A 27257-nucleotide genomic window follows, 5' to 3' on the forward strand; every position below is an offset into this window, starting at 1 on the left:
GTGGGGTGATCTGTGATCAGGGTAATTATTTTAGAGCATTACTAACCATGTCCATGTAATATAGAGAACTTAATCAATAAATATTTTGTATGTTCTGAATGCTTTGTGGACCAGCCATATTTCCCCATCTCTGTCCCTTTCCTCAGACTTCCCTGTTTTCTGAGATACAACAATATTGAAATTAGGTCAATTAATAAACCTATAATGCCCTCTAAGTGTTTGAGTGAAAGAATAGTGAACCAATGTGGCAAACTTCATTCTTGCATTATTTTAAGAAATTGCCGTAGCCACTCTAACCTTTAGAAACCACTGCCCTGCTTTGTCTTTAGCCATTAATATTGAGACACTACCCTCTGCCAGCAAAAAGATTACTAATGGCTGAAGGCTCAGATGATCAAATGAGGAGTAAATAAAGCAATAAAGACTTTTTAAATTAAGGTAAGTACATTTTTTAAAGACATAATTCTCTTGTATACTTAAAAGATCACAGTATAGTAACAACTTCTATATGCAACAGGAAACCAAAAATAATCTGTGTGATTTTCTTGCAGTGTTCTGAAACTTGAAGCCACAATATCTCTAAGGCATTATTAAATTATTCTTACTACCTTTGTGATCTTGAGTAAAGTTCATTATCTGCTTAGGTCTTAAGTTCCTCACCCACAGATTGGTTCTAGAGTTACACTGACTTCTGAATCTATGTGTCTATGATACTTTGAACAATGTTTTCTAAGCATTTAAACATAGATTTAGCTTTGTCTAGGGAAGGAGAAGAAAGGGAATGATCATTTATATAATAATATTATGTGTCAGGCACTGTGCTAATTATTACCTCATTTTATCCTTAGAGCAAACCTAGGAAATGTAGGTACTATTATTATCTCTATTTTATAGTTGAGGAAACTGACAATCTGGCTCATACAGTTTCTAAGTGTCTGAAGCTAGATTTTGAAGAATGTTTAGAGTCAGGGCTAAAGTTAGAAAGATTCTTTCTGAGTTCAAATCTGCATTCAGACACTTCTTAGTTGTGTGACCCTGGGCAAGTCACTTAATCCTGTTTGCCTCAGTTTCTTCATCTGTGAAATGAGCTGAAACAGGTAATGGCAAACCTCTCCAGGATCTTTTTCAAGAAAATCCCAAATGGGGTCAGGAAGAGTTAGACACAACTAATAAATGACAACACTTTCTGATACCATGCCCATTGCTCTATTCTCTACATATATGTACACACAATGTACACACATACACACATATATGCAATATAGATGCACACACTTACATGCACACACATGCACACATATACACATATACACTATCACATACACCCCTTAATTCAATCCTTCTTAAGATTTTTGCTCACAGGACAGTGTTCTTTACCATAAGAAATCCTATTACACTGGACCTTTAATTTCATAACAGAGAAGCCTTCTTGGAAATCTTGACTCCAGACCTGTCTCTCCTCCTTCCTTTATCCCTTTTTCTTTCTTTACTTTTTTAGGACTCATGATTTCTTTCAAAGACAGAGACAACTGTGTCTTGGTGGATTTACATGATTTCAGGAAGGCCCAAGTTAGAATATTGCCTCAGAGTCTCATTAGTTGTGTGTCCCTCCAGGATGTTCCTTAAACTCTTAGTTTTCTCACTTCTAAATACGGGGATCACAATGATAACTACTTTACAAAGGTGCTCTGAGGATTAAAGGACATAGTATATTTATAAAGTATTTTGCTTTGAAAAGCACTTTCCATGTAATACTTACGTAGCTAGATAGTGCAATGGATGAAATACTAGGTCTGGTTAGACCAGACAGACTGGTCTGTCAGAAAGACTGGAATTGAAATCCAGTCTCAAAACTTATTAGTTGTATGACTCTAAGCAAGTTGCTTAACCTTTATTTAACTCAATTTCCACAACTATAAAATAATAATAACATCTACCTCATAGGGATGTTATGAGGATCAAATGAAATAATATTTATAAATACAGTACCTAGCACATATTAGGAACTAAGTATATGTTTATACCTTTCCTCTCTAACAAGGAGAAAAATATCTTAATCTTTGATAATGACTTGCCTTGAATATCTCAAAATAGAAGGAAAATAGCTGAATAAGTAACTTAATTATTGTTATAAAGATCAGTTTAGTATTATATTGAATATGTTTTAAGTGTAGCTGTAAGTTCATCTTTATAGGAAGTAAGAAGGGGAAGGTAATTAGTATTTATTAAAGACTTACCTTTCAGGCACACTCCTAAGCATTTTTACAAATGTTATCTAGTCTACAAATATTTCTCCATTTACAGTTGTAGAAACTGAGATATATAGCAATTGAGTGTCTTGCCAAAGGTCACACAGCTACTGAGGTTAGATTTGAATTCCAGTATTCCTGACTCTAGGCCCAAGGCTCCATCCATTTTGCCACATAGCAAGACTTTTTCTACCGAGGCAGAGAATCACCTTTTCAGCAGTTTATAATTTTTGTTACCCTGACCTATGTCTTACAAATGGACTTTAGTGCCTGGGAGGAGAGAGGCTAATGACTTAGTATAACCCTGTTTCAATTAAATCTAGCTCACTTGCAAGTTAAGATAGCATCCTGCCGATGTCATTGGTACTCTTCCAGAGGGATAAACAACAATCTGTGAAGGGTTGTAACTGCCCCTAGGAGTTAGTTGGCTAATTCCAGGTAAGCAATACTACTATTTCCATGCTCAACCTCCTGCTTCTTTCCCCTCTTCTTCTCCCTGTCCATGTGGGGAGACATCCCTTTACATGTGGGTGTTCTGTTCAAAGGAATATGAAAATTTTTATCACTTACACTTCATAAGTTATTTGGAATTTGGAGGCTAGATTTTCCCCTCTAGTTATTTGTTCTATCATGTTTTTTGGGAGGTTTGAGGTGGGGCTGGAAACTGGGATAATTAACTTTTTGCCTCATGAAGTTTTCATTTATGATTTCTTGACATATAGCTCTGTAAAGCTAGGCTTTGATAAAGCCTACTGGGATTCAAAGGAAGCTATTTGAGTATGCCTTAAATTCAAATCATTCTGCCTCTCAATGAGTGGTCAGTAATAGACCCTACCCTAAGGCTCATTTGCTTAGTGTTTGGGTTTTGATGACTCAGACTAAATGTAAATATCAATTCCGTCTATTTTGGCCAAAAATTCTGAGGGTCTTCCCCTCCCAAATTGATTCTTGTGTGATGGTAAACTGTGCCATCATTTCCCTCTTGCCAGCCTTTATTCACTGAATGAGTATTATCTCAGACAAACTGAAGTGGCTTAAAAAGATCAAGGTCTCCCACTGCATTCTGGGCCATTGCCAGATGTCTTGACTCATGTCTTTCCACTCGACTCTTATGAATCTGGAGGAGAATGAGAATGATGACTTTGCACAGCACAGAATTCAATTCACTTGCAAGTCAAAACATCATCCTGATGATGGCTTTAGTCCTCTTTGAGAATAAAGGATAAAATCTGTGGGTCTTTGACAGTTTCCTAGGTAGGGCTATTGATAGGTTGTCACATTTTAAAAAGTCCTATTACTAGTATATGGTAGAGAAAGGAGTTGAATTCAGATCTTTTGAACCAGTTCTTTATTTACTAAACATCTTTTCTCACTATTAATTATATTAAGATGAAAATCACTTGACTGGCAAGACATTTTGATGTCTTGAAATGGATAATAAACTCCAACAAATTAGTTCCCTCTTCTAATTGGGAAAACATTGTATCCCTAATTCATCCTGGGGGATACATTGAATACAAGCTTCCTCAAAATGAAGTCTCCCAGAGAGACCATTTTAAAGTTCTTTTGCAATTGGATTGGTCAATTGTTACCATGTAACCTTCAATATTTTTTCAGGCTAAAGTTTTCCTTGATATGTTTTATGGCTCACAGCTCTGTGCTGTGACAAAATAGCACACATTAAAATATTACAGCAAAGTTAAAATGAATTTTGTTGTTGTTTAAGAAAAAAAGAAAAAAAAAACTGAACTGAGAGATATCATTGTGCCCATCTACTCTGTGAAAGTAGAATGGATCTCTGCCAGGGGAATGTGTTAGGATTCTAAAGGAAAACACTTCTAAAAAAGGTAATTTACTCTTGCATTGAGTTGTTTCAGTCATTGACAATTTTTGTGACCCTCTTTTGTGGTTTTCTTGGCAAAGTTACTAGAGTGGTTTGTCATTGCCTTCTCTAGCTCAATTTACAGATTGGGAAACTGAGGTAAACAGGGTATAGTGTCTTGCCCAGTGTCACAGAGACAGGTCAGTGTTATATCTAACTGTCCCCCCTGGGAGCCCCAACACACATTTTCATCTTATTTTAATAGATACTACAGGGAGTTGTGGCACAGTGGATGTCAGAGAATAGGCCTTGAAGCAGAAAGATCTTGGGCCAAATCTTACCTCCCAAACATAGTGGTTGTTGAACCTGACAAACAACTTAACCTCTCTGTTTTACACAAGTGTCAAACTCACTGTTGTCCACAACACTTCCCAATGACCACAACAGATTAAAGTGAAATTGGGAAATATTTAACAAAATTAATTTGTTGAATTCAGTTTTGTCCTATTCTTTGTGATGCCATTTTGGGGTTTTCTTGACAAAGATGCTGGAGTGCTTTGCCATTCCTTCTCTAGCTCATTTCACAGATGAGGAAATTGAGATAGAAATTAAGGAACTTGCACATGATCATAAACCTATTGTAAATGTGTGAGCTAGATTCAAAGTCTAGCTTTCTATTTATTCTACTTCCTAGCTTCCTACTAAGTGTACCACCATGACAATAATCCTTGGTTCTTAAATCACTCAAAATCTAATAAGAGTCAGAGAGGAACACAAAAACAGTTCTACATGTGTACATGATATATAAAGGAAAAATGTGGATAATCTTAAAAGAAAAGTACCATGAGTAAAATGGTCAGAGAAAGGCTTCTTGTAGAAGCTGGGAGTTTAGCTAAGAAATAAAGAAAAGTGAGGGTGTTAGGAGGTGGAGATGAATGGAAAGTACTCCACACATGGGGCATAGCTTTTGAGAATGTATAAAGTTGGAAAATGGAGAGTCTCATGCAAGAAATAATGAAGGGGCAGCTAGTTGGTGTAGTGGATAAAGCACCAGCCCTGAAGTCAGGAGGACCTGAGTTCAAATTTGAACTCAAACACTTAACACTTCCTAGCTATGTGACCCTGGGCAAGTCACTTAACCCCAAGTGTCTCAGGGAAAAAAATAGTAAGGAAGCCAGTGTCACTGGATCCCAGAGTATTTGGAGGATTGAAGGATATAAGAATGCAAAGTTGGAAAAGGCCAGATTATGAAGGACTCTGAAGCCAACAGAAGATTTTATGTTTGACCTTGAAGACAATTAAATCATAAGGCACTGAAGTTTATTGAATGGAGGTGGAGTGTGTGTGACATGATCAGAAGTGTACTGTAGGAAAGTTAATTTGATAGCAGAGTGGAGGATGGAATGGTGGAGGAAGAGAACTGAGATAGGTTAAAAACCACCAGGCTTTGGGAGCAGTCAGCGGGAGGTGATATGGACTCGCACCAGGGTGGTGGCCATGGGGAAAAAAAAGGGGGCATAGAGAAGAGATGTAACAAAATGTAAAATGAGAAGACTGATCACTGAATTGATATGGTAAGCAGGATACAATGGGACCAGTAAGATACTGTGATTTTGAGCCTATTTGCCTGAGAAGGTGATAGCACCCTCAAGAGTAACAGGGAAGTTAGGAAACAGAGAGAATTTTGGGAGGAAGTTAGCAAGCTGAGCATTATGTTGGCTTTCAGATGTCTTTTTTTGTAAGACATCCACACTGAGAAATGTAGTAGCCACTTGGGCATGTGAGACTGGAGATCAAGACAGAGATTAAACCTGTATAAGCAGATTTCAAAGTTATCAGATGACAACTGAAACATGGGAGTTAATGTAATTATCAAGGAAAATCATATAGAAGGAAAAGAAAAGAATGTCCAGGACAAAGTTTTTCCTATCCTTAAGAAACCATTTTTAAGGTAATTCAATGGACATGAAGTGAGTATTTAATAAATACTCAAATGGGATAGTACATATACAGTACTTTCCAATCCTGAAAGTACTATACAAATACTAGTCATTGTTATAATTGATACTCATTTGAATTCCCAAAGGACTAAGATAGTGATGTCTTTGTAATTAAAAAAATCTACTTCACATCATAAATGTGGAACTATGTATAGAAGAATTGCTCATGTTTAAACTATATTGGATTACTTGCTGTCTAGAGGAGGGAATTGGGAGAGATGGGAGAGCGAAGAATTTTGCAAGGTTTTGCAAAAGTAAATGTTGAAAACGATCTTTGCATGTATTTTGAAAACAAAAAGCTATTGTTAAAAATCTGCTTTAAGGAATGAAGGATCTTATAAGTTTAAGATGCTTAAAAGAATTACTCAGTTTTAGTCTACCTGTCATTATTTCTTCAGTTATCCAAAGGTCTGGGAATCATTCTAAACATACTTCTAGAACTCAGCATGTGCTTCTGGTGATTGGAAAATGTTATATCTGTCAGACTACAAAAGACTGTTTCCACTATATCATCCTTCAGCTTCTGATCTTCTTAGAGAAATCATGCTATGAGATGCTGCTCCCTTGGAGAGAGGGACTGCAGAATATATTCATTTTTGTATCCCTTGGTGTGTTGCATATCCAAAATGCTCAATCAGTGACATACACACATATACATTATCCAAATACACACACATATATGTATGTAATATATACATGTGTATGTATATATGTGTGTGTATACACACACACACACACACACACACACACATATATATATATTTGCCCTTTGAGGTAAGAATTGAATTATAAGTTATAGTTTAGAGCAATTTGGTTCAAATTTAGATTTTGTCAACCATTATTATTTGTGATTTTGGTCTATTTAATCACTCTCTCTGGGTCAGAGTACCCTCATCTGTGAAATGATGGCCAGAGTCCAAATGATATTAAAGCTTCTTTAATTTTCATTTTGTCTTCATATAGTATTTTATGTTTTTATTTTTGTATTATAAACTTATAAACAAAAACAAAACCCACAATAAATATAAAAATAAGAATAAAACCATTAACTGAGCAAAGTAATGATGTTAAATAAATAAAAAAGTTCATCTTATTCAATGTCCCTTTCCAAATTCATCTGAGATTCTGCTACTTTTATCTTTTACTCTTGGAAGAAAAAAAAAAATCACAGACTTTATCAAATGAGATGATGCCTATTAAGAATATTGTAAATCTCAAAGCATTTTAAGTATAAACAATTAAGTTGTAGATGATGTATTTATCATTGCCATTTTGCTGTTTGCCTTTTCATATTGGTCATTTGTTTATTTAAATTTAATTTTTAATATAATTGTTTATTTATGTTTTTACAGCACCATAATATTCTGGTACATTAACATACCATAATTTACTTAATCATTTGTAGGCAGTGGACTTATAGTTCGTTTATAATTTGTCCATCACTTGGAGAATGGCTGAATAAGTTATGGTATATGAAAGTTATGGAATATTATTGTTCTGTAAGAAACGACCAGCAGGATGATTTCAGAGAGGCCTAGAGACTTAAATGAACTGATGCTGAGTGAAATGATCAGAACCAAGAAATCATTATACACGGCAATAACAACATATACATTTTATTCAGTGCAATTGATATGTTAGGGAACCATTTAAGTGTAAGGAGAGTTTTTAGTTTGTTTATGTGTGATTTTTGTTCCTGAGAAACAGATGAGAATACAGAAAACTACACCACTTCACAGTAACTCACAGGCTGCAACCCTTTTGAATCTACTTTCATAAGCAGATTTCATCTCTTTATGTGCAGTGGGAGCTGGGAACAAAGGAGGGCTGATCTAGTCTGAGCCCACAAACTTCACTCTTTCTTCCCCACTCCAGCCATGGCCCTGCTTCCTGAAGCTGCAGTCCACGTAGGCAGCTCTTTCACTTCATGAGAACCTGGCCATAGCTTGAACAGCAGCTAGACTCCTCTGATGCTGTCACTCATTTATGTGTTTTTTAAAACTTTTTAACACATGTAAATCTGCTACCATTTTATTAGGTACCTATTTTTATTTTTCTCATTTTTCTATCTTTTTTTTGTGTGTGTGTCACTGATGAAGTTTTTGAGTGTTGTGCCCCAATTCCATTTTTTTTTTCATAAGCCCTGTGGTTTTATTTTAAGGTTTTACATAGCACAGTGATTTTTAGAAATGCACATGTTGTGTTAAAGTAGAACCAGCTATACTTATGTTGGCATATTGGAATATTTTGCTTAACCTGAATAAAATATAGGCTCTTTGAAGGCAAGGATTACATTATTTGGCATTTTTAATCCCAGCTCTAAGCATACTGTCAACTAGAGGAGATTGATAAGAAGAATAAAAATAAAAGCAGCTAGCATTTTTATAGTGCTTGAAAATTTAAAAAGTATTTTATTGGTGATATTATTACTCCCATTTTATAGGTGAGAAAATTAAGGAAAAGAGAAATTAAATGATGTGTCCAGGGTCACACAGATAAAATGTGTTCAATGAAGAATTTGAACTCAGGTTTTCCTGATTCTAAATCCTGAGTTTTTTTTTTTTAACTGAGTCTCTTAGCTACTTATTTAGTCAACACTTATTAAATGAATAAAATGTATTTAATAAATTCTCATTAAATGAATGAAAAATGATTTTCTTTCTAAGCCAGGTTGAATTATGGACAAAAAGAGACTGCTTGGGAAGGGGGGGAGAAGGAAACACCTTTAATTTTATCCCCAACCAAGTCAGAAATGACCAGAAGAAATGGTTATCTCTGAAACAGTATACTATCACATACAACATTGTAGAATTGAGTGCTAGGAAGAAAGAAAGCAGTTCTAATTTATAGCAGCATCATTTGGTACAATGATTAATCAGAGGTACTTGATATTAATGCATGAAATGTACAAATGAGAAGAAATATGGTCTTCCACCAAAATGTATGATGCAGTGGAAAGAGCGGGAGATTTAGAGTTAAGAGGACTTGAGTTTCAATCCTATCTCTCTCACTGACTATCCATGAGAACTTGTGTGGATTACTTAATCTGTAGAACTGTGCCAAAATTGCTTAGGATAGAACAAACAGAGATGTAGGGCAACATGTGGGGGTGAAGATCTTCCTAGACTCTCTGGACTCTTCAAAGATTTCAGATTTTATCTGAGATTAAACTACTCAGATTTTGTCTCCACCCCCCCCTCCCCAACTTCCACTAATCAACCATGGGATTTTGTAAATTAGCTACTTGTTTTGTAAGCAACACAGATATAAGGAATTGGGGGCAAAAATCAGCTTCACTAACAAAAAAAATGGTAAGCTACTTAATAGATACTTTTTGACTCAATATGCATTCAAGAGAAAACCATCCTTGGAGGTCAAAATTGAGCTGCTGAGAGGAAGAGACATAGGATTTTTAGAAATGCACATGTTGTGTTAAAGTAGAACCAGCTATACTTATGTTGGCATATTGGAATATTTTGCTTAACCTGAATAAAATATAGGCTCTTTGAAGGCAAGGATTACATTATTTGGCATTTTTAATCCCAGCTCTAAGCATACTGTCAACTAGAGGAGATTGATAAGAAGAATAAAAATAAAAGCAGCTAGCATTTTTATGTGCTTTCCAAGATTCAGCCATTCTCCAAAACCAAGAAGTATTTATTTTTTTGTCCTCTTAAAACCAAATGATTTGAAATACATTGTTGATATAATCAACTGCTGTCTGTGCCATATGGCATTTCCCTGTTGATTTAATATGGAAGACAATCTTGCATATTGTGACATCACCATTTGTTTACCTGTAAGATCTTCAGTGGGCCAAGAGCCAAGCTGGCATGCCTTGCATGTGTATTCATCAAAAACAAACTCATTCTCTTTGCATGGAGTACAAGTCCAACAGCAGCTGACTTCTCCCTTTCGGATCACCTAAAATGAATATTTAATAGAATAATCAGATTTACTCAACTGATCTGTGTATCTATGAATGTGTTTTAAAACCTCCAAAGGCATTTGAAACCCATAGGTATAGCATTTCCTTGGCTATTGTGCAACACAAAACCCTCAATGAACCAATCAACAACAACAAGCATTTATTTCAGAGTAGACACTGTGTTTAGTACCAAGGATATACATGAAATAGTACTTGTTCTCAAGGATCTTACATTCTGTTAGATATGACAACATTCACATTTTAAGCATATGCAGAATCAACACTAACTAAATATTTGGTACAGTCCAAAAAGTGATTCTTCTTAGATGGTAGGGAGATTGGAAAAGTTTTATGAGTTGTTATAACGTTATAAACGTTATAAAACGTTTGAACTGAGTCTTAAAGAAAGTAAGAGATTCTAGGAGATAAAGTCCAGAAGAGAGTTTCCACCAGGACTGAGGAAAATCCAATGTAAAGGCATGAAGATTAGGGAGGGGGTGGTGTTGTGTATGAGGAACAGAGGGAAGTCTAGTTTGGCTGGATTGAAAAGGACAGGAACATCAGATTGAAAAGTTGGCTAGTTGGATCAATTAAATAGGACTTTAAAGGTTTATGTCCCAGAGGAAAAATAGAACTCTTAGAATTAATGAAGTAGGGGAATGATATGCTGTGGTCATCTCTGCAGTGTAGGGAAAAATCACTCTGGCAACTGTGAAGAGGAAGAATAGAGTAGGAAGAGATTTGAAGCAGGGAGATCAATTGGAAAGATACTGAAAAAATCCAGATGATAGATGAGAAGAACCTGATCTAAATGGTGACTCTGAGAGTAGTAAGAAAGGACTGAATGTTGTAAGGATAAAAACGACAAGACTTGGTAACTGTTAGCTAATGGGCAATGAGGAGTCAAGGATGACACTAAAGTTACAAATCTGGGTGACTGAAAGGTTGGTGTTGCCTTTGACAAAAATAGGGTTGTGAGGAAAGACAGATCATGAATTTTATTTAAACAGGCTGAGTTTGGGATAATACCACAATATCCAGATGGAAATGTCTAATAGGTACAGATGGTGATACAGAGCTGGTGCACTGAAGTCTGATATCCAGAGATTAGTAGAAAGATTTTATGAGTTGTTATGGCCAAAACATTTAGTGGGTGGCCAGCTTTCTGGAGATAAACTTCTGGGTCTTCTTGAAACCAATTAGAAACCAACCTTCAAGGACTCAAGGGTAACTTCTAGACTAGGATTTAGCTTTGAAGTAAGACTTTGGTGGAGAGCGTAGGCTGGCTTATTTGCCTATATATAAGCATGTTGATACTTTTTTGCTTAAACACTTTGGATTATCTGGGGCACTATTTTTATGACCATTATTAAGTTGCCTCCCTTCCTAAGACAGGTATTCATAACTTGGAGTCTATGAGCGTATTTACTTAATATCTATGTTTCAATATAGTTGGTTTTCTTTGTAATTGTGTACATTTTATTTTATGCATTAAAAACAAACATTTTTCTGGAAAAAAGATTCATAGGTCTTCTGATTTCCAACATGTTTTCCATTCTCAAATAGTATATGTAATACATTTTAAGAAAATCATGAATAATACTAGCAAAAATGTAACACTAAATCAAGAACATTTGATTTGCATAAGTGATTTGCATAACCTAGCACCAACACAATATCTACAATTTAGTAAATATGTGCAGGGGGCATCTCCTGAAGTAAACAGAAGCTAAATGCATTGCCTAACTAATGAGTGTCAGAGGAAATATCTGAACCATCTTCTTGATTTTAATCCAGTACTCTACATGCTATGACAAACTACTTTTGTGCTTCCAAAAAGCTTTATTGAAAAATCTTAGGTCCAAAAGTAAATTACTGATTGGACCATTCATTATTTTGGGTAATTAAACTCTAAGTTTTCCTCCTTTTGGGGGGTTTGTATAACTAAAAGTTACATATACTTTATACTCACTCAAGGGAAAGTAGTTTTCAAACATCCAATTTGGAATCTCTTCATGGAGAAGTAGCCTAGAACAGTGGCTAGGAAGCTAGCCTTGTATTTAGGAAGACCTTCAAATTTCACTTGGGACATATAAGTGAGTGAGTAATCCTGAGCAAGCCACTTAAACTTTCCATGTCCTAAGCCTGTTATTAGTATTAAAAATTGCAGAGATAATGTTATTAGTAGAGGGAATTCCTTTATTTAGGAAGTCCTTATATCAATGAAATTACACATTTAGTCCTTTCCCTGACCTCAAAAATTTTATTCAGAAAGCTCATTTTACCTATAGCAAGAATGGTCTTAAATGAACTTGTCTATCATTAAAAAACCCAATCATTCTAAAGGAATTAGGAAACTAGGGTTTCTACCTTGGGTAACAAAATTAGAACTTACAAAAATGCCCTAAATGGAAGCCAATTGCATTGTGCTGTGATACATTTCCTCTTCACCAGTAGCTATACTTCTAGAAACTGTTAGTTATTTTCATCTGTTGTGAAAAGCCAGATCAGGCTTCTGGGCCTATCATTAATAACTTATCTCTTCCATTTTTAAAGCATAATAATTAATAAACAAATAAAATTATTAAAATATTTGACCATGTAATCAGAACTATACATTTATTTCTACATATATGTAAATTTACATATACATTGGGATATTGCTAAGTACTAGTATGTATTCAAAAAGTGGAAACTAAAATAAAAAATTATTTTGAAATTCTTATTTTAGTTCTTATTTTATATGCACAAAAACCAGACAGACCAAATATATGAAGTAATCAAACAGTATGTATATTACATAGTGTGTATATATATATATATATATATATATACATACATATATACATATATAATATGGTAAATGTATTAATAACCAAATTCATGACATAATTAAAATCTGTTGTTTTTTCTCCAAACTTGCTAAGATTCCTTGGGATGGTCACTTTGGTTTTGCTTATATAAAGACTAAATAATTCTAAGATCCCATCCAGTTCCACCATTTATGTTGGGAGGTTCTTTCCATTTTTAACCTTTTATGATTGTAGAATGGAGATAATCATTCAAATGAGTTAAGACAAATTTTTCCTGGGAACAGAAGATGACTTTTGGGCATCCAAAGCCCAAGACTAGTTTTCCTTTATGATGATCTCAAGGTCCTTGTTTCCTATTCCATTGCTATTTTCTTATCATATGTCATTACCTATTTAGTAGTTAAACTGATGAAATTTAGAATTTTTGTTCAGGAAAACTTCAATAAAATTGAATGATAACAGTACTGGATGATTAGTACTTTTAAAAAGAAAAACAATATTTTAGCCATTATAGTCAATGAAGCAATATGAATGGCGATATTTCCAATAATGAGGGGTTCCTTCACCCAGAGTCTCATCCTGGTCTGAAAAACAAAGGCAGCTACTTCCTTTTCTGGAAATCCAATGGTCCCCTATTGTTCAATTTGCATTGTCTCATTAGCTTGAGCAGGGAAAAAAATTGATCAAAATTAGTCCACACCCTTTCTCAAGAACAACTGGAAGCTTACAATCTATTTTGAAATTGATGATGACATCTCTTCTCCTTCATTGGAATGGATTTCTTATCTATATATCTATAAAGACATATAGAAACAGATGTGTGTATGTGAATGTATTTATATATGCCTATATATACCTGTGTGTATATATTTATATATTTATATCTGTCCATATATATATGTGTGTGTGTAATAGTTTTTTTTTTGTTTGTTTGTTTTCCTCTGGGGAATAATCATATTCCACACTTTCACACTCATGTTGAATTTATGAAGTAATGGTAAGTCCTTTCAAAGGCATTTCTATTCTTTTCAGGGTACCCAATCCATCTGTCACCTATTCTATCCTGGCAGCAGTAAAGACAAAAGGTATTTTCTTTAAAGCATGATTTCAGTTATGGCCTCAACTCTTCTTAAACAAAAATGAATAATTGTAATTTAAATTAAATGATGGAAGATTGTGGCTTAACTCAATTTTTTCTTTTTTAACGTGGAACTGGTAATATTAAAAAATATTTTTATAGGGGCATCTAGTTGGTGTAGTAGATAGAGCACTAGCCCTGAAGTCAGTTAACACTTCCTAGCTGTGTAACCCTTAACCCCAATTGCCTCAGCAAAAAAAGTTTTTATCATTATATGTATAATTAGTTTGCATTTCAATCCTATACATTTTGTTAAGCATTTGAAAGCATTATCCCAAGGAGGGATCCATAGATTCCACAAGATTGTCAAAAGGACCATGACAAAAAAAAAAAAAAAAAAAAAAAAAAAGCCCAGTTGGATTACTAATCAAATAATAATTCTTAAAGAACAATGTCAGTTTCTTTGGAATTTGGTAAGAAGGAAAATGCATAGCAAGATTAAGTGAACTTCCTCTCAGAAGGACTTTACCTTTATAAAGAACAATTGATCAGTAGAGTTCCTCTACTTTCTCTAACCTTACTGACCTACTCATCATTGCACAAACATTTGATTCACTTTCATCATCACTGTTTTTTCTCCTCTTGTTCCCTCTGCCTGGACTTCCTTCTTTCTAATCTTTGACCTTCAAGAAGCTTGTTTATTCTTAAAAGTTTGGCACAAATGCTATTCACTCTCTGAAATGCTCCTTTAGCTCTCTCAATCAGAAGTATCTTTTGGGAACTCCCATAGTATTTTGTATGTATTTTATAGTGTCATGTTGTACCATGTTTATTATTGTTTTTAACATCCTATTGCTAGTCAGTGAGTTCCTTGGTAGAAAACAGAGTATCTTCTGGATTTTTTTCTTTTATATTTCTGACAATGTTAATCTTGTTAAGATATCTCAATGAGCAGTTACTTTATCAGTATGAGAACTCTCTCCTCCAAGGCAATTTGCCAGCCATCTTATAGTCTATATCTTATAAAATCAGAGAGGTCCTTTAAACTCAGAGATGATAAGAGACTTATCCATCATCACACAATTAGATATTGTCAAATGTAGAATTTGAAACTAAACCTTCCTGACTCCTAGAACAGAATATTTTCCATCATACTGTATTGTTTGTTTATTGTAAAAGGTTAAGTGCGTTGGAAAAATGATTGATCATAGCTTCTAAATATGATTGATTTACTCTCTGATTATGTTTTTCTCATAGCAGTTCACTGAAGTTGATTAGAAATAATAACTATTTTTCTCCTTGGCAACTAGGGGACAGAGTAAATAGAATGTTGAACCTGAAGTCAGGAAAAGCTGAGTTCAAATACAGCCTCAAACATTTACTTTGCTTTTGTGACCCTGGGAAAATAATTGAACCTTTATCTGTTTCAATAACCCCATCTATAAAATTGAGATAATAATAGCATCTGTTTCTCAGGATTATTGTAAGAATAAAATGAGATATCTGAATGATTTATTGTAAACATTACTATTTAAATGCTGGCAATATTAACATTATTCAGTCAGTCAAATATAATACTAAAAGAAAGGAAAGACAGAAGAACAGAAGAAAGAAAAGAAGGCAGGAAAGTAGGCAGGCAGGCAGGAAGGAAGGAAGGAAAGGAAGGGAGGGAGGGATAAAAATTGGAAAGAAGGAAGGCAGGGAGGAAGAGAGAAAGAAGGAAGGAGGGAAAGGAAAGAAGGAAGGAAAGGAGGGAGAGAGGAAAGAAAGAAAGAAAGAAGAAAGGGAAGAAGAAAGGAGGGAGGAAGGAAGAAAGAAGGAAAAGAGGAAAAAAAGAAAAATAGCTGGAGGGAGAAGAGTATTTTTTTTGTAGAATGTGACACCAGGCATTGTAGACTGTTTAAAAAAGGAATAAAAAGAAATAATCCTGCTTTTCTGTACCTTCTAACATCATAAGAAAATTGGAAATTGTCATACACATAAATAGATTTAAGGAAGTAGATTGTTCAATTGCAAATCATTCCACTTGGAACACCATTTACCTTGATCTGGCCTTTCTCGCATGGGTCACTGCACACCGACCTAATAATGGCACTCTTCTTGGGCCAGACTTCATCATCATCCATTTTCAGTTCACCATTGTCCCAGCTGCCCACGTTGATGTAGTCAAAATAGTTGTTTCCCATTTCCTTGAAATTCATGATTTCATACCTTTGAAAGAAGAAAATGACCATTCACTTGAGAGCCAAGCACAAGCAGCAATTTTACTAGCTCCTCAGCTATCACATCTATGACTATGGAATTGGCAACAGCTCATATAACATTCTAGATGGTTAGACAAGCCTCACTTTTGCATCTCACATATGACATGTCTTATTACTGCATGACGACTTTAGGTTAATATCTGAAACTAAAATCATAAAACTAGCATTACGTAGAGAATATATCATGGTTTCAGATTCTATATATTCTGCCTGCTAAGTATGAAAATTTAGATAAATCTTTCTCTAAGTCCCCATCCTCTGATATTTATTTTCCTCTTTACTAATATGTACTTGAAAATTCTATACATTGGGGTAGCTAGGTGGCACAGAGGATAAAGCACCAGCCCTGAAGTCAGGAGGACTTGAGTTCAAATCAGACCTCAGACATTAAACACTTCCTAGATGTGTGACCCTGAGCAAGTCACTTAACCCCAACTGCCTCAGCAAAAAAAAAAAAAAAAAAAAAAAAGAAAAGAAAAAGAAAAAAGAAAATTCTATACATCCTCATATATGATTGGTATTGGAAGGGAGATGTGGTATAATGGGGGGAAAACAAAACAATGGACCATGAGTTATTTTACCTGCCATGATCTCTATTTTGCTTATTTCTCATTGATATTATAAAACTCTAAGATGAAAAGGGATCTCAAAGCTCTTTGGAAATTGTCCTGTGTTATATTAGGTTATAGTGCTTCATCTGGAGATTTATCAAAGAAGACAACTTTATTTCTATCTTAAAATATTCTATAATTCATATCTTTCCTTATTTCAGACTAGCCTTGGAATATACAAAAATTTTAAAAAAATTATAATTCTTAGTATAGAGAATAAAAACAGAATTGCTTAAAGGAGGATGGTTTGGGTATTTTTCCAAATTGTCTAAATAAATATCATTAGGGCCTTGCAAATTGAAAATGCTTTTCATTTTCTTGTTTCCCTTCCCATATGTGAACAAATACATTAACATTTTTTTCTTGAAGGCTATAAAAAAAAAGGAGAGGTAGTATTATATGACTGAAAGAGCACAGGTTCTAGAGTCACAGGAGCTGTGTTCAAATCCTGCCTTTGTCACTTATTACATAGATATGGAACCTTGTGAGAGTCACTTAAATGTACATCAATTTCCTCATCAAAAGGCAATGAAATAGATGTCCTCTAGTGTCTCTTTAACATCTAAATCAATTCTCCTATGGATTTGTGTGGATATCTACAGATTCTTTGATGAAGTTTATCTTTCTTATCATGAGGAATAAATCTAGGGATGAAGGAGTACTCTTTAGGAAATCACAGGAACATTAAAAGAGTATCAATAAAGCATTATATATCTTTTAAAGTACATTAATTATTCTCTCTATTATTTTGTTTTAAGCAAATGTTTTATTCTGCTTCATTAAATTATTATAGTTACTAACTATGAACCTTTAGGAAATAGAAAATGTTATTACTACACTATTGCGGTTTTATCTACAGAATATTAATCCACATTTATGCAGGGCCTTAAATTCTAAGGCTTAGATTTAAATGTTAAAGCTTAGGTAAGAAATAGCTCATTACAAATGCGATAAAGATTAACAAGGCAGAATATGAAATTAAAGGAGAATTAGACTTGGCATATGTGGAGCAGAGTTCAAAACTTACCTCTGACATTTATTAGTTATATGATCTTAGATAAGGCATTTAATCTCTTTGGTCCTCAATTTCCTTATTTATAAAATCAAAGGTTGGATTAGGGGATCTATAAGGTCCCTTATTCTAATTTCTTGACTTTTTTATTTTTCTTTTTTCCCAGTAGAATTTTATTTTCCCAAATACATGTAAAGATAGTTTTCAATATTCATCTATGTAAGACTTTGTGCTCCAAAATTTTCTTCCTCCTTCCCTTACTTCCTCCCTCCCCAAAACAGCAAGCAATCCAATATAGTTTAAATATGTATAATTCTTTTAAGCATATTTCCATATTTGTTATAATTGTTTGATCTTATAATCTATTCTTCCACCATGATTTTCCCTAAAATATAGAAAATCACAAAATTTTCCTTAGTCTGGTGTATCAGACCAAATGGCATCTGAAATCTTGTCTAGCTCTAAAATTCTATGAGGCTTCAAATTTAGGAATGCCAGCTATAATAAGAATACAAGAGAACTATGAATGCAGTCCAAATGTCACTTTATTGTTTTACAATATAGGTGACATTTTAGGAGGGGAGTGCCTTGTATACATTTTCTACATTCTCAGTTATATCTATTCTGTCTTTCCTAGAAATATATAAACTACTTGAGGCCATGAACTGTTTTATTTTTATATGTATATTACAAGTGTCTGACAGTGCTTAGCACATAACATGTGCATGATAAATGCTTTCTGACTGATTGATTGGTAACTATTGTGCTTTTCTTTCTACCTCAGGGTTCTTTCCCCTCTCACATAGAAAATGAGATTTTCTACCTTCATCTTCTCTGACTTCAATCATTGACTCAATCATAATGTCATGTTAAAAGTTTTTAAAAATCAAAAGATGTTAATAATAGTAAGGATATTTAGTCTTTAGGGTTACATAGTAAGGAGAATATGCTGTAAGTAGGATGATACTTTGTTCCTTATCAGTCATGTTACATTTTATCATCTCAAAGACATCCTTAATGAAGAAAATCAGTTTTTAACAAATGTAAGATATTTATGACAAAATAAATATAGAGTTTTGGGGTTTACATTGTTTTATAAAGAAGCAGACTCTTATAAGGGCTAGAATGGTAGATATGGAAAGGAGAGGACCCACATCAGGAGTTCTACACACTAACAAACATATCTCTTTTCAATACTAAGGGGAAATAAACTAGGTGACTTTTTTTTCTTCCCAAAACAGCAATATTATTAAATGAATTATATCTTTGTTTTTCAGATCTTTAGCAACAGTCAATGATGCATTTCTATAAATTACAATGTGTCCTTTGATGAGCTCTTTACACTTGTGAAAAGTCATGATTATCTTTGTTCCTTTCTTTATTTTCTCTTCTTTCTTTATCTTATTTTATGTCTTTTTCTTTTTCAGAATGAATGTGATGCACAGAAATGTTCTATGTTTTCCTCTCTCTGTGTTTGTGTTTCTATAACTATGTTTCCAGAATTAAGTTTTATAATAAGAATCTTAATCATTTGCTCATGGGCCTCAAAGTGTTTGATGAGGGTATCCCAGGATAATGAAGTGGAGAAATACAAATAATATTCATTTGTTTATGTACAATATTTCAGAGTCTGATTCTTTTTGTACAGCAAAATAACAGTTTGGTCATGTATACTTATTGTGTATCTAATTTATATTTTAATATATTTAACATTTACTGGTCATCATGACATCTGGGGGAGGGGGTGGGGGGTAAGAGGTGAAAAATTGGAACAAGAGGTTTGGCAATTGTTAATGCTGTAAAGTTGCTCATACATATAACCTGTAAATAAAAGGCTATTAAATAAAAAAAAATATTCATTTGTTTATATGCTGAAGCCAGTCAATGTCAAATATGTTTATAAACTTATATTGGTATTGTGAGGAGGAAAAACCACAGATATTTCCTTAAAAATGTTAGGCTTATAATAATCTTGACTATAGTAACATTCTGATGGGCACAATTCAGAAAACCAATTATGTGGAATTATCCTAAAAAAGATGTCTATATCGTTTGATCCAAAGATCCCACTTCTAGGCATGGAAAATCTTGTCATATTAAGCAAATAAAAATTATCCATTTCATCATTTGATAAACTTTATTCTTTGTTTGGTTTAGTATTCTCTCTGTAGCTATTGTGTTAAACGATTTGTTTTTTAAAAAATAGTATAAACTTTAATGTGTTTTAATCAACTCTCTAGGACATCTGCTAATTCATAGCAGGATTATAATCTGTACTAGTAAGTTTTTTTTTTCCACCTTGGAGCTTTCCCAACTCTTATTCTTTTTGTATTTGCACAAAGTTGCTCAATAATAAAATGACATCTTGCGAGAATGTGAATTCCTTGTCACTGAGAATATTTATGCAGAGGCTGGGTGATCACTTGTCAATCCTTAGGATCATTTTCTATTATAAAATAGAATTTTCATAATCTCTATCTCTGTTTCTCTGTCTCTCCCCCTCCTCTCTCTTCCTCTTTTTCTGTCTATCTATCTCTCTCACACATACTTTTCCCTTTATTTGCTCCTTTCTATACATATACACATAGTGAATATAGAGTCAGAGAGAAGACAGATAGAGAGACAGAGGCCGAGATAGAGATAGAGAAAGAGAGATACAGAGAGAGAGAGATAGTAAAAGAGAGAGACAGAGGCTGACAGAGAGATATAGAGAGCAACAGAGAAAAAGATGGGGGGGGGGAAGAAAGAGAGAGGGAGGGAAAAAGAGAGATGTACAAGTTTATCTTGACATATGTTTAGGTATCTCCTGAATCTTCAGTAGCTGGTCTATCATCATATACAATTTTGTATTTCTCAGGATCCTCTGTGTAAGTGATGAAAGGTGAAAAGTATTGGAGAAATAGTAATTTAGTCCTCAACCAAGGTGACAGTGCATCAACTGAAAGATAATATAATAAAAATATGCCTTCTAACACATGGCAGGAAGAGCAAGCAGTATGTCACTACTTTAGTCCTATCTTTGGGATTGTAAGAAATGCGATTCCTTCTGTGCTCAGAATAACTCCAGATCTGAAGAAGAAAAATAAAAGTTTTGAACAAAATACCAATTGCTTGTCAAGAAATGATAGAAATAGCTCTTGAGTCTTCACAATTATGGGTACTTAGATCTAGGCTTGGATAAATAAAATTTGTACATGATCTTCAAGCTTGGTCATTCATTTTAACTCTTTTCTCAAAAATGCTGAAGGTAATATTGGTTCTCCTTCTTCCTCTCTTAAACACTTCCTAAGGGGCAGGGAGTTTAGGAAAAACAAGAGGAAGAAGAGAAGAAAATGGGTATTTTTATAGTCTTTACTATATGCTAGGCAACATATTAAGTGATTTAGCAAATATTCTCTCATTTGAGCCTCAGTTATTCTGTGAAGTAGTTGCATTATTATTCCCATGTTACAGTTGAGGACATTGAGGGAAGCAGAGGCTAAATAAATTTCTCAGGGTCACCCAACTAATTTCTGAGACTGGATTTTAACTTAGGTCTTTTTGACTCTATGTTGGTACTCTATCTACTGTGCCACCAGCTGCCTCTAGAAAGTAAGGAGCTTGAGAACTCCCCAAAGTATATCCCTCATATAATCACCCTTTTGCTATTACTAAAGCTCCTGCATATATGAAGTAACTGTAATGATACCTTCCTGGAGAGTCTCCATTCTCATCGAAGAGGATTGTATCTCCAGAAACCCCAGTGAAGTTTGTTTTCATTAGAGACTCGAGAAGTTTTCTTCCATCAATTGGTTTCATAGCATCACAGAGCCCAGCATATCCTGGGCAGAGTGCTGTCTGCATGTTGTGAAGACCATATGCCATGGAATATATTGCATTGATTACAAACCCCATTTTGGAATCTTGGACATATTGTGTAGTCAGAGTCAGGGAACCTGTTGGGGGAAAAAAAGTTTTGAAAGTAACACTCAAAACTGATTATAAATTATCAATTATGATGCCATCATACATAATATCTTCAACTAAATTCCTCCCCTGATGCCTTATCATGCAACGTAAATGATGATGCCAAAATCTGGAATCCTATGACAAGAAAGCACAACCTAATAGTAGGTCTTACAAATCTGGAGATATTCTGTATTAGTGTGATGATGATGGTTTGTGTGTTGTCTGAAGACTATCTAAATTTTGAGAAACTTATCAGCAAAAGGTTGGGATTGTGATCTGCTATGGTGGAGGGACTACTCATACTGATGAAATCACAGATTCCTGAAATAATGAAGTAATAACAATATCAGTACCCGAGAGGAAGAGCTACCCATTCCAATCACCCTTGACAAGGAAATTAAAATCCAGGAAACTTGGCCAATTGCTCAAACTCCCTTTTCATAGCTATGAGTTTTGGCAATCTAGACATCCAAAACTGGTTGAATGAATGTTACAAGATCTTGCCCTTTCATCCAAGTGTTTTAAAAATTATTATCATATTTAGATCTATTTCCCACCTTCTCCTTTAAGTGACAAATCAAATTATTCCACAGAATTTAAAAGATGTTAATGATCAATCAATCAAAAATATACTGTATGAAAAACATTGTGCTATGTGAGAGGGGGAGAAGTAAGGTTTAAACTGGAGGTTATAGTACTTGATATTGTGGATCTTATCATCAATACTGGGAATAAGAAACAAATCAAGAATTTTTTTATAAGATAAACACACAATACCATATAGAATGAGACAAAGACTTCAATTGATCAAGTCGTTAACTGCTACATCTAACTAGGTTATACTTTTATGACCTTCACTCAGTATATGTTGTTGTTTAATTGTGTCCAATATTCTGTGGCCCCATTTGGCACCTTCTTGTTAAAGATGCTAGAATGCTTTCCTATTTCATTCTTCATCTCATTTTAGAGATAGGAAAATGAGACAAATATGGTTAAGCAACTTGTCCAGAGTCACATAGTTATTAAATGTCTAAAGCTGGATTTAAATTCAGGTAAATGAGATTTCCTCACTGCAGACCTGGTGTTCTATTCACTGTGCCATCTTGCTGCCCTGAATTTTATGTATGTGTGTATATATATATATATATATATATGTATATATATATATAGGCATACCATTTATATGTATAAACATACATATGTATTCATATATGCAGGTATGTATACATAAATATAGATATGTACATACATACGTATATATGTACATATCTATATTTGTGTATAGAAAGATGAGTGTATATATATGTATATGTGTATATAGAAAGATCAGTGTATATATATGTATATACATATATATATACATTCATCTTTCTATACAAATTTGTCCCCAGACATTTATTAGTTGTGTGACTTTGGGCAAGGCCCTATTTACTTCAATTTCCTCACCTGTGAAATGATTGAAAAATGAAATGGCAAACAATTTCAGCATCTTGGCCAAGAAATGTCATTATAAAGAGTTGTACATGACTAAAATCACTGAACATAAAAATAAAGTATATACACTGAAAAATAACTATATCTAAATCCCAATTAATGTGAATATCCCCTGAAGAAGTCACATATATAAAAATTTCTTCTTTTTTGAAGTTAAAATCTTGAAAATATGGCAAACTGTTCTATCTCAGTCAAAATGTACAGTGTAAATTCAACTATAGCTATTGTTACAGCTCTATCAATTAACCAATTAACATTTATTAAGTGCCTACTATATCCCAGGCACTGTGCTCAACTCTCGTCCATATTAAAAAGATGAGAGAACTTCAAGAAACTTACATTCATACTGTACAGACCTAACTTTATTTAAAACCATTAAGAATAGATAAGATAATTGATAGAATGATTGATCTTGTAAGTTCTTGACAATTCTTTCAATTTAAATAAATATTTTTTTTATTAATGATGTCCCTTATCTTCTTTATCATTCTGCTATTCTAGTTATTTTATTCTGGATAATATTTAAATTATGATTTTTTTTCTTAAAGGCAGCTCCTACATACTACATATTTATGCACCTAATATTACCAATATGATTTCACCATGGAAGAGTACAGTGGGTTTATCATTTTATAGATTTTAACATTTTGACTCTGTTAATATTGTTAAGGTCACATTAACAGTTTTTTTTTTCCCTTTGGGGTGGAGAGCTGCTAAATTACTCTATTGAAAAAAGTATATTGATCTGAAGTGCTTTTGATCCATCAATCTTTCACTTTATACTTGTGATTTGATTTCATTTTCAAACCCACATATAAGATATATTTATTCAACTTGACATAAACAGAAGAAAAATATCTATATTCTTAGGGCATGCATCTGGGACTTGATAAAAAGCCTTGCAAGATTTGTGAAACTCATAATCCCTACCCAAATAATTGTGAGATGGATGAGCAAAATTTTTTTACTTCCAGGAGGATCTTAGAAAGTATTTCTAGAGGTCATGAAAACCTTAAGGGCACAGATGCTGATTCCATTTGTGCTGCTGAATAGAAATAAGGTATATGGAAAAGAAATCCTTTCAAGATTGATGAATAGCCGTTAAGAAAATAGTGACCAACCCTTGGATTTTAAGACTTTAATCAAAGCATATAATAATAATATCCTTTTCCAAGGATAGAGTGAATCTGTAGAAAACTAGGAAAAAACATATTTACTTAGAGACTTGAGAGGGTAGGAAGAAAAACATCATATAAATCTGATAACCTATATACTCTGGAAAATAGTAAGTATGACACAGAAGAAGAATAATTATTAAGAAGCTCAGTAATTCACAAGAAAACTGGGGCAAAAAAGAGGTGAAGTCATTTACTTAGTTTCACACAGTTGGTGCATATCTGAGGCTGGATTTGAACTTGCCTCCATACCCAGCACTCTATACACTGTGCCACTTTGATGTCCCATTATCTAAATACCTATTAAAATATGTTCTTTTTTGCTAAGTGATTGATAATTTTGTGGCTTTCATTTCATTTGTGACTTATGCATTTCATTATTCAAAACTCAGGGGAAATGACAGATGAAACTGATGATATTAGCCTGGTTCTGACTAATTTACTAAAAAGGAGGAATTGATTGCATAAGTGGAAAATGCAAGAACCTTGGGAACAGGGACTCATGTCTTCTGACAGTTTGTGAAAGATTAGAAGTTGAAAGCTATTCCAATACAAAGGAAGTAGAGGTAAAGTGATTTGGTTTAAGATTCTCCAGGGAAAACTAACTCAACAATATAGCTATGCTCCTAAAAATGAAGCCTTAATTAGATGAACACAAAGTACAAGGAAAAAGAAGGGAGAGTCCAAGGAAATTAATTTGAACAAAGAGGGAATTAATCAACTAATATGCATTTAAAGAACAAATACAAAAGCCTTAGATCATAGCATTATAAATTTGTTGTTGGATGTGAGTATAAAGGTAATATATTCTAACATTCATTTTACCTTAGCTAAGAAAGCTATCTCAAATATAATAGAAAATACCTTAATGAGTAAAATGTTTCTTAATTTTTCCTTCCTTCCTTACTCCCTTCCTCTTTCCCTCCCTCCCTGAATGTTGGTTTTCTGTTATCAGTTGTGACCAAATTTCTGGATATTCCCCCAATAGTGAGTATATTTGCATTGTACTCATAACTTGAAGATATGGTAATATTTAATAACAAAACGTTAAGTGTTCTTTACTTGTTATTAATTATCTTCACAAACTATTTCTGTTGCAATATGATTCTTTTTTTTAATCCCAGCTCCAGAACTATCGCTTCAATAAAGCCTTTATTAAAGTTTGAAAAGATAGCTATCTCACCCAATTAAATATTTTGTAATTCTCTTATTAATTTATCACACCCTAATTTTCCATTTTTATAGGTATTTGTATTTGATGCCCACCATCTAAAAAAAGTCATTTATATGTCTGTACTTATGCACATATATACATATACATATGCATATATGTATGGGTGTGCACACATTATATATGTATATACGTTATATCCACATGATATATGTGTTTACATATATAACTTATATACATAAATATACACATTAAATTATATACATTCATATACATATATGATTCAAATATGTATGTATACACACATGCACATTCACTTGAAAACACATTTATGAAGTGTCCACAAAGTGAGAATACAAAGACAAACATTAAACAATACCTACTCTCAAGGAGCTTCCATTCTATTTGAGTCAACAAGCATTTATTAAGCACCTTTCAGACACTATGTTAACAACTGGAAAATACAACACTTTTAGAAGCAAGTACATCTAAAATAATTTCAAGATTAAGGTGGCACTAATAACTGAGAAATCAGGTTGAATATAATCCTTTAAATGAACCTTGAAGAAAGAGGAGGATTTTAAGAGGTTAGGTAAAATTAACCTAGGGGATTACTTGTACAAAGACATGGAGAGATAAAATAGAATACTGAATATTGGTAACAGAAGTCTAAGTTGGTTAGAATTGAAAGAATATTAAAGATAATAATAGGAAATAAACTTAGAGAATAAGATGTTTCTAATTTGTGAAGGACTTCATGTAAAAAGCAAAAACTTTGAGTGGGAAGTGAGATGGTAAGACCTGGGCTTTAGACAGCTATTTTAAATGAATGAATGGGGTATAGAGCCAAAATGGCAGTGTAGGCTGGGACTCAGCAGAATTTTCCCATATTCTCCATCTAAATAACTTAAAACAACACCTTGAAATAAAAATTTGGAGTAGCACAACTGACAAAAGAACAAAGTTAGACTTTTATTCAGTATAAAACATCTCAGGGCATCAATGTCAGACTTCAGAAGAGTTTGCAATTAGCAGTGGTAGCAGCAGCAGCTTCAGGACCTCTCAGCCCAGAGATACTTTGGGTTGCAGTTCTACAGTGAAGAAGATTAGGAAGTCATAAGGGAAAACTAATATGTGTGATTAAAGTAGCAGAGGGATAGTCATAGTTCAGATCATAATTTAAGATCCTGGTCATAATTCCAGCTAGAAGAAGAGTATTAGTTCTTCTGGCTGCAGGAGAGCAGAGGTCCTTTTTTGGGTTAAGATCAGAGAACAGACCAGGAGATAGTGATTGCAATTCTTCCAGGATAACACCACTTTGGAAGCACTAAAAACATGCAAACCTCCAGAACTAGAACTGAAAACAATAGCACAAAAAGTCTGAAGATTAGCACAGTACTTCTCCATCTTCAGATGAACAAAGCTCAACTTTAACATGAAGTTCAAAGTAAAAAAATAAATTTGGAAAACAAGCAAACAAAGACAAAAAATAACATAGAAAGCTACTATGGAGACAAGGAAGATCTAGACATAAACTTAAAGGAGGGCAATCATGTTTAAAAAAACAGCCATAAACAAATCCTGAAAAAATTACTGATTGGACCCAGGGCCAGCAACAATCCCTGGGAGAGTAAAAGGAAAATAAAAGAATGGTAGAAGAATTATTGGAAAAAAAATGAGAGTGATTCAAGA

The 27257-nt window shown here is 33.7% G+C and overlaps 1 protein-coding gene across 4 annotated transcripts in view; it reads right to left on the reverse strand.

Annotated features, from left to right (window-relative positions):
- The window catches only part of GRM5 (glutamate metabotropic receptor 5), a 613509-nt gene that overhangs the window by 95014 nt on the left and 491238 nt on the right, over positions 1 to 27257 (reverse strand). For all 4 annotated transcript variants that reach the window (XM_031961904.1, XM_031961902.1, XM_031961903.1 and 1 more), the window contains 3 exons: positions 21466 to 21712; positions 15933 to 16101; positions 9869 to 9995 (listed from right to left, as the gene is read on the reverse strand). In XM_031961904.1, the coding sequence (XP_031817764.1) occupies positions 9869 to 9995; positions 15933 to 16101; positions 21466 to 21712 (543 nt within the window). The remainder of the gene's footprint in view (positions 1 to 9868; positions 9996 to 15932; positions 16102 to 21465; positions 21713 to 27257) is intronic.

The sequence above is a fragment of the Sarcophilus harrisii genome, chromosome 3 (genome assembly GCF_902635505.1).
Source record: "Sarcophilus harrisii chromosome 3, mSarHar1.11, whole genome shotgun sequence".
In the NCBI taxonomy this organism is placed as follows: domain Eukaryota; kingdom Metazoa; phylum Chordata; class Mammalia; order Dasyuromorphia; family Dasyuridae; genus Sarcophilus; species Sarcophilus harrisii.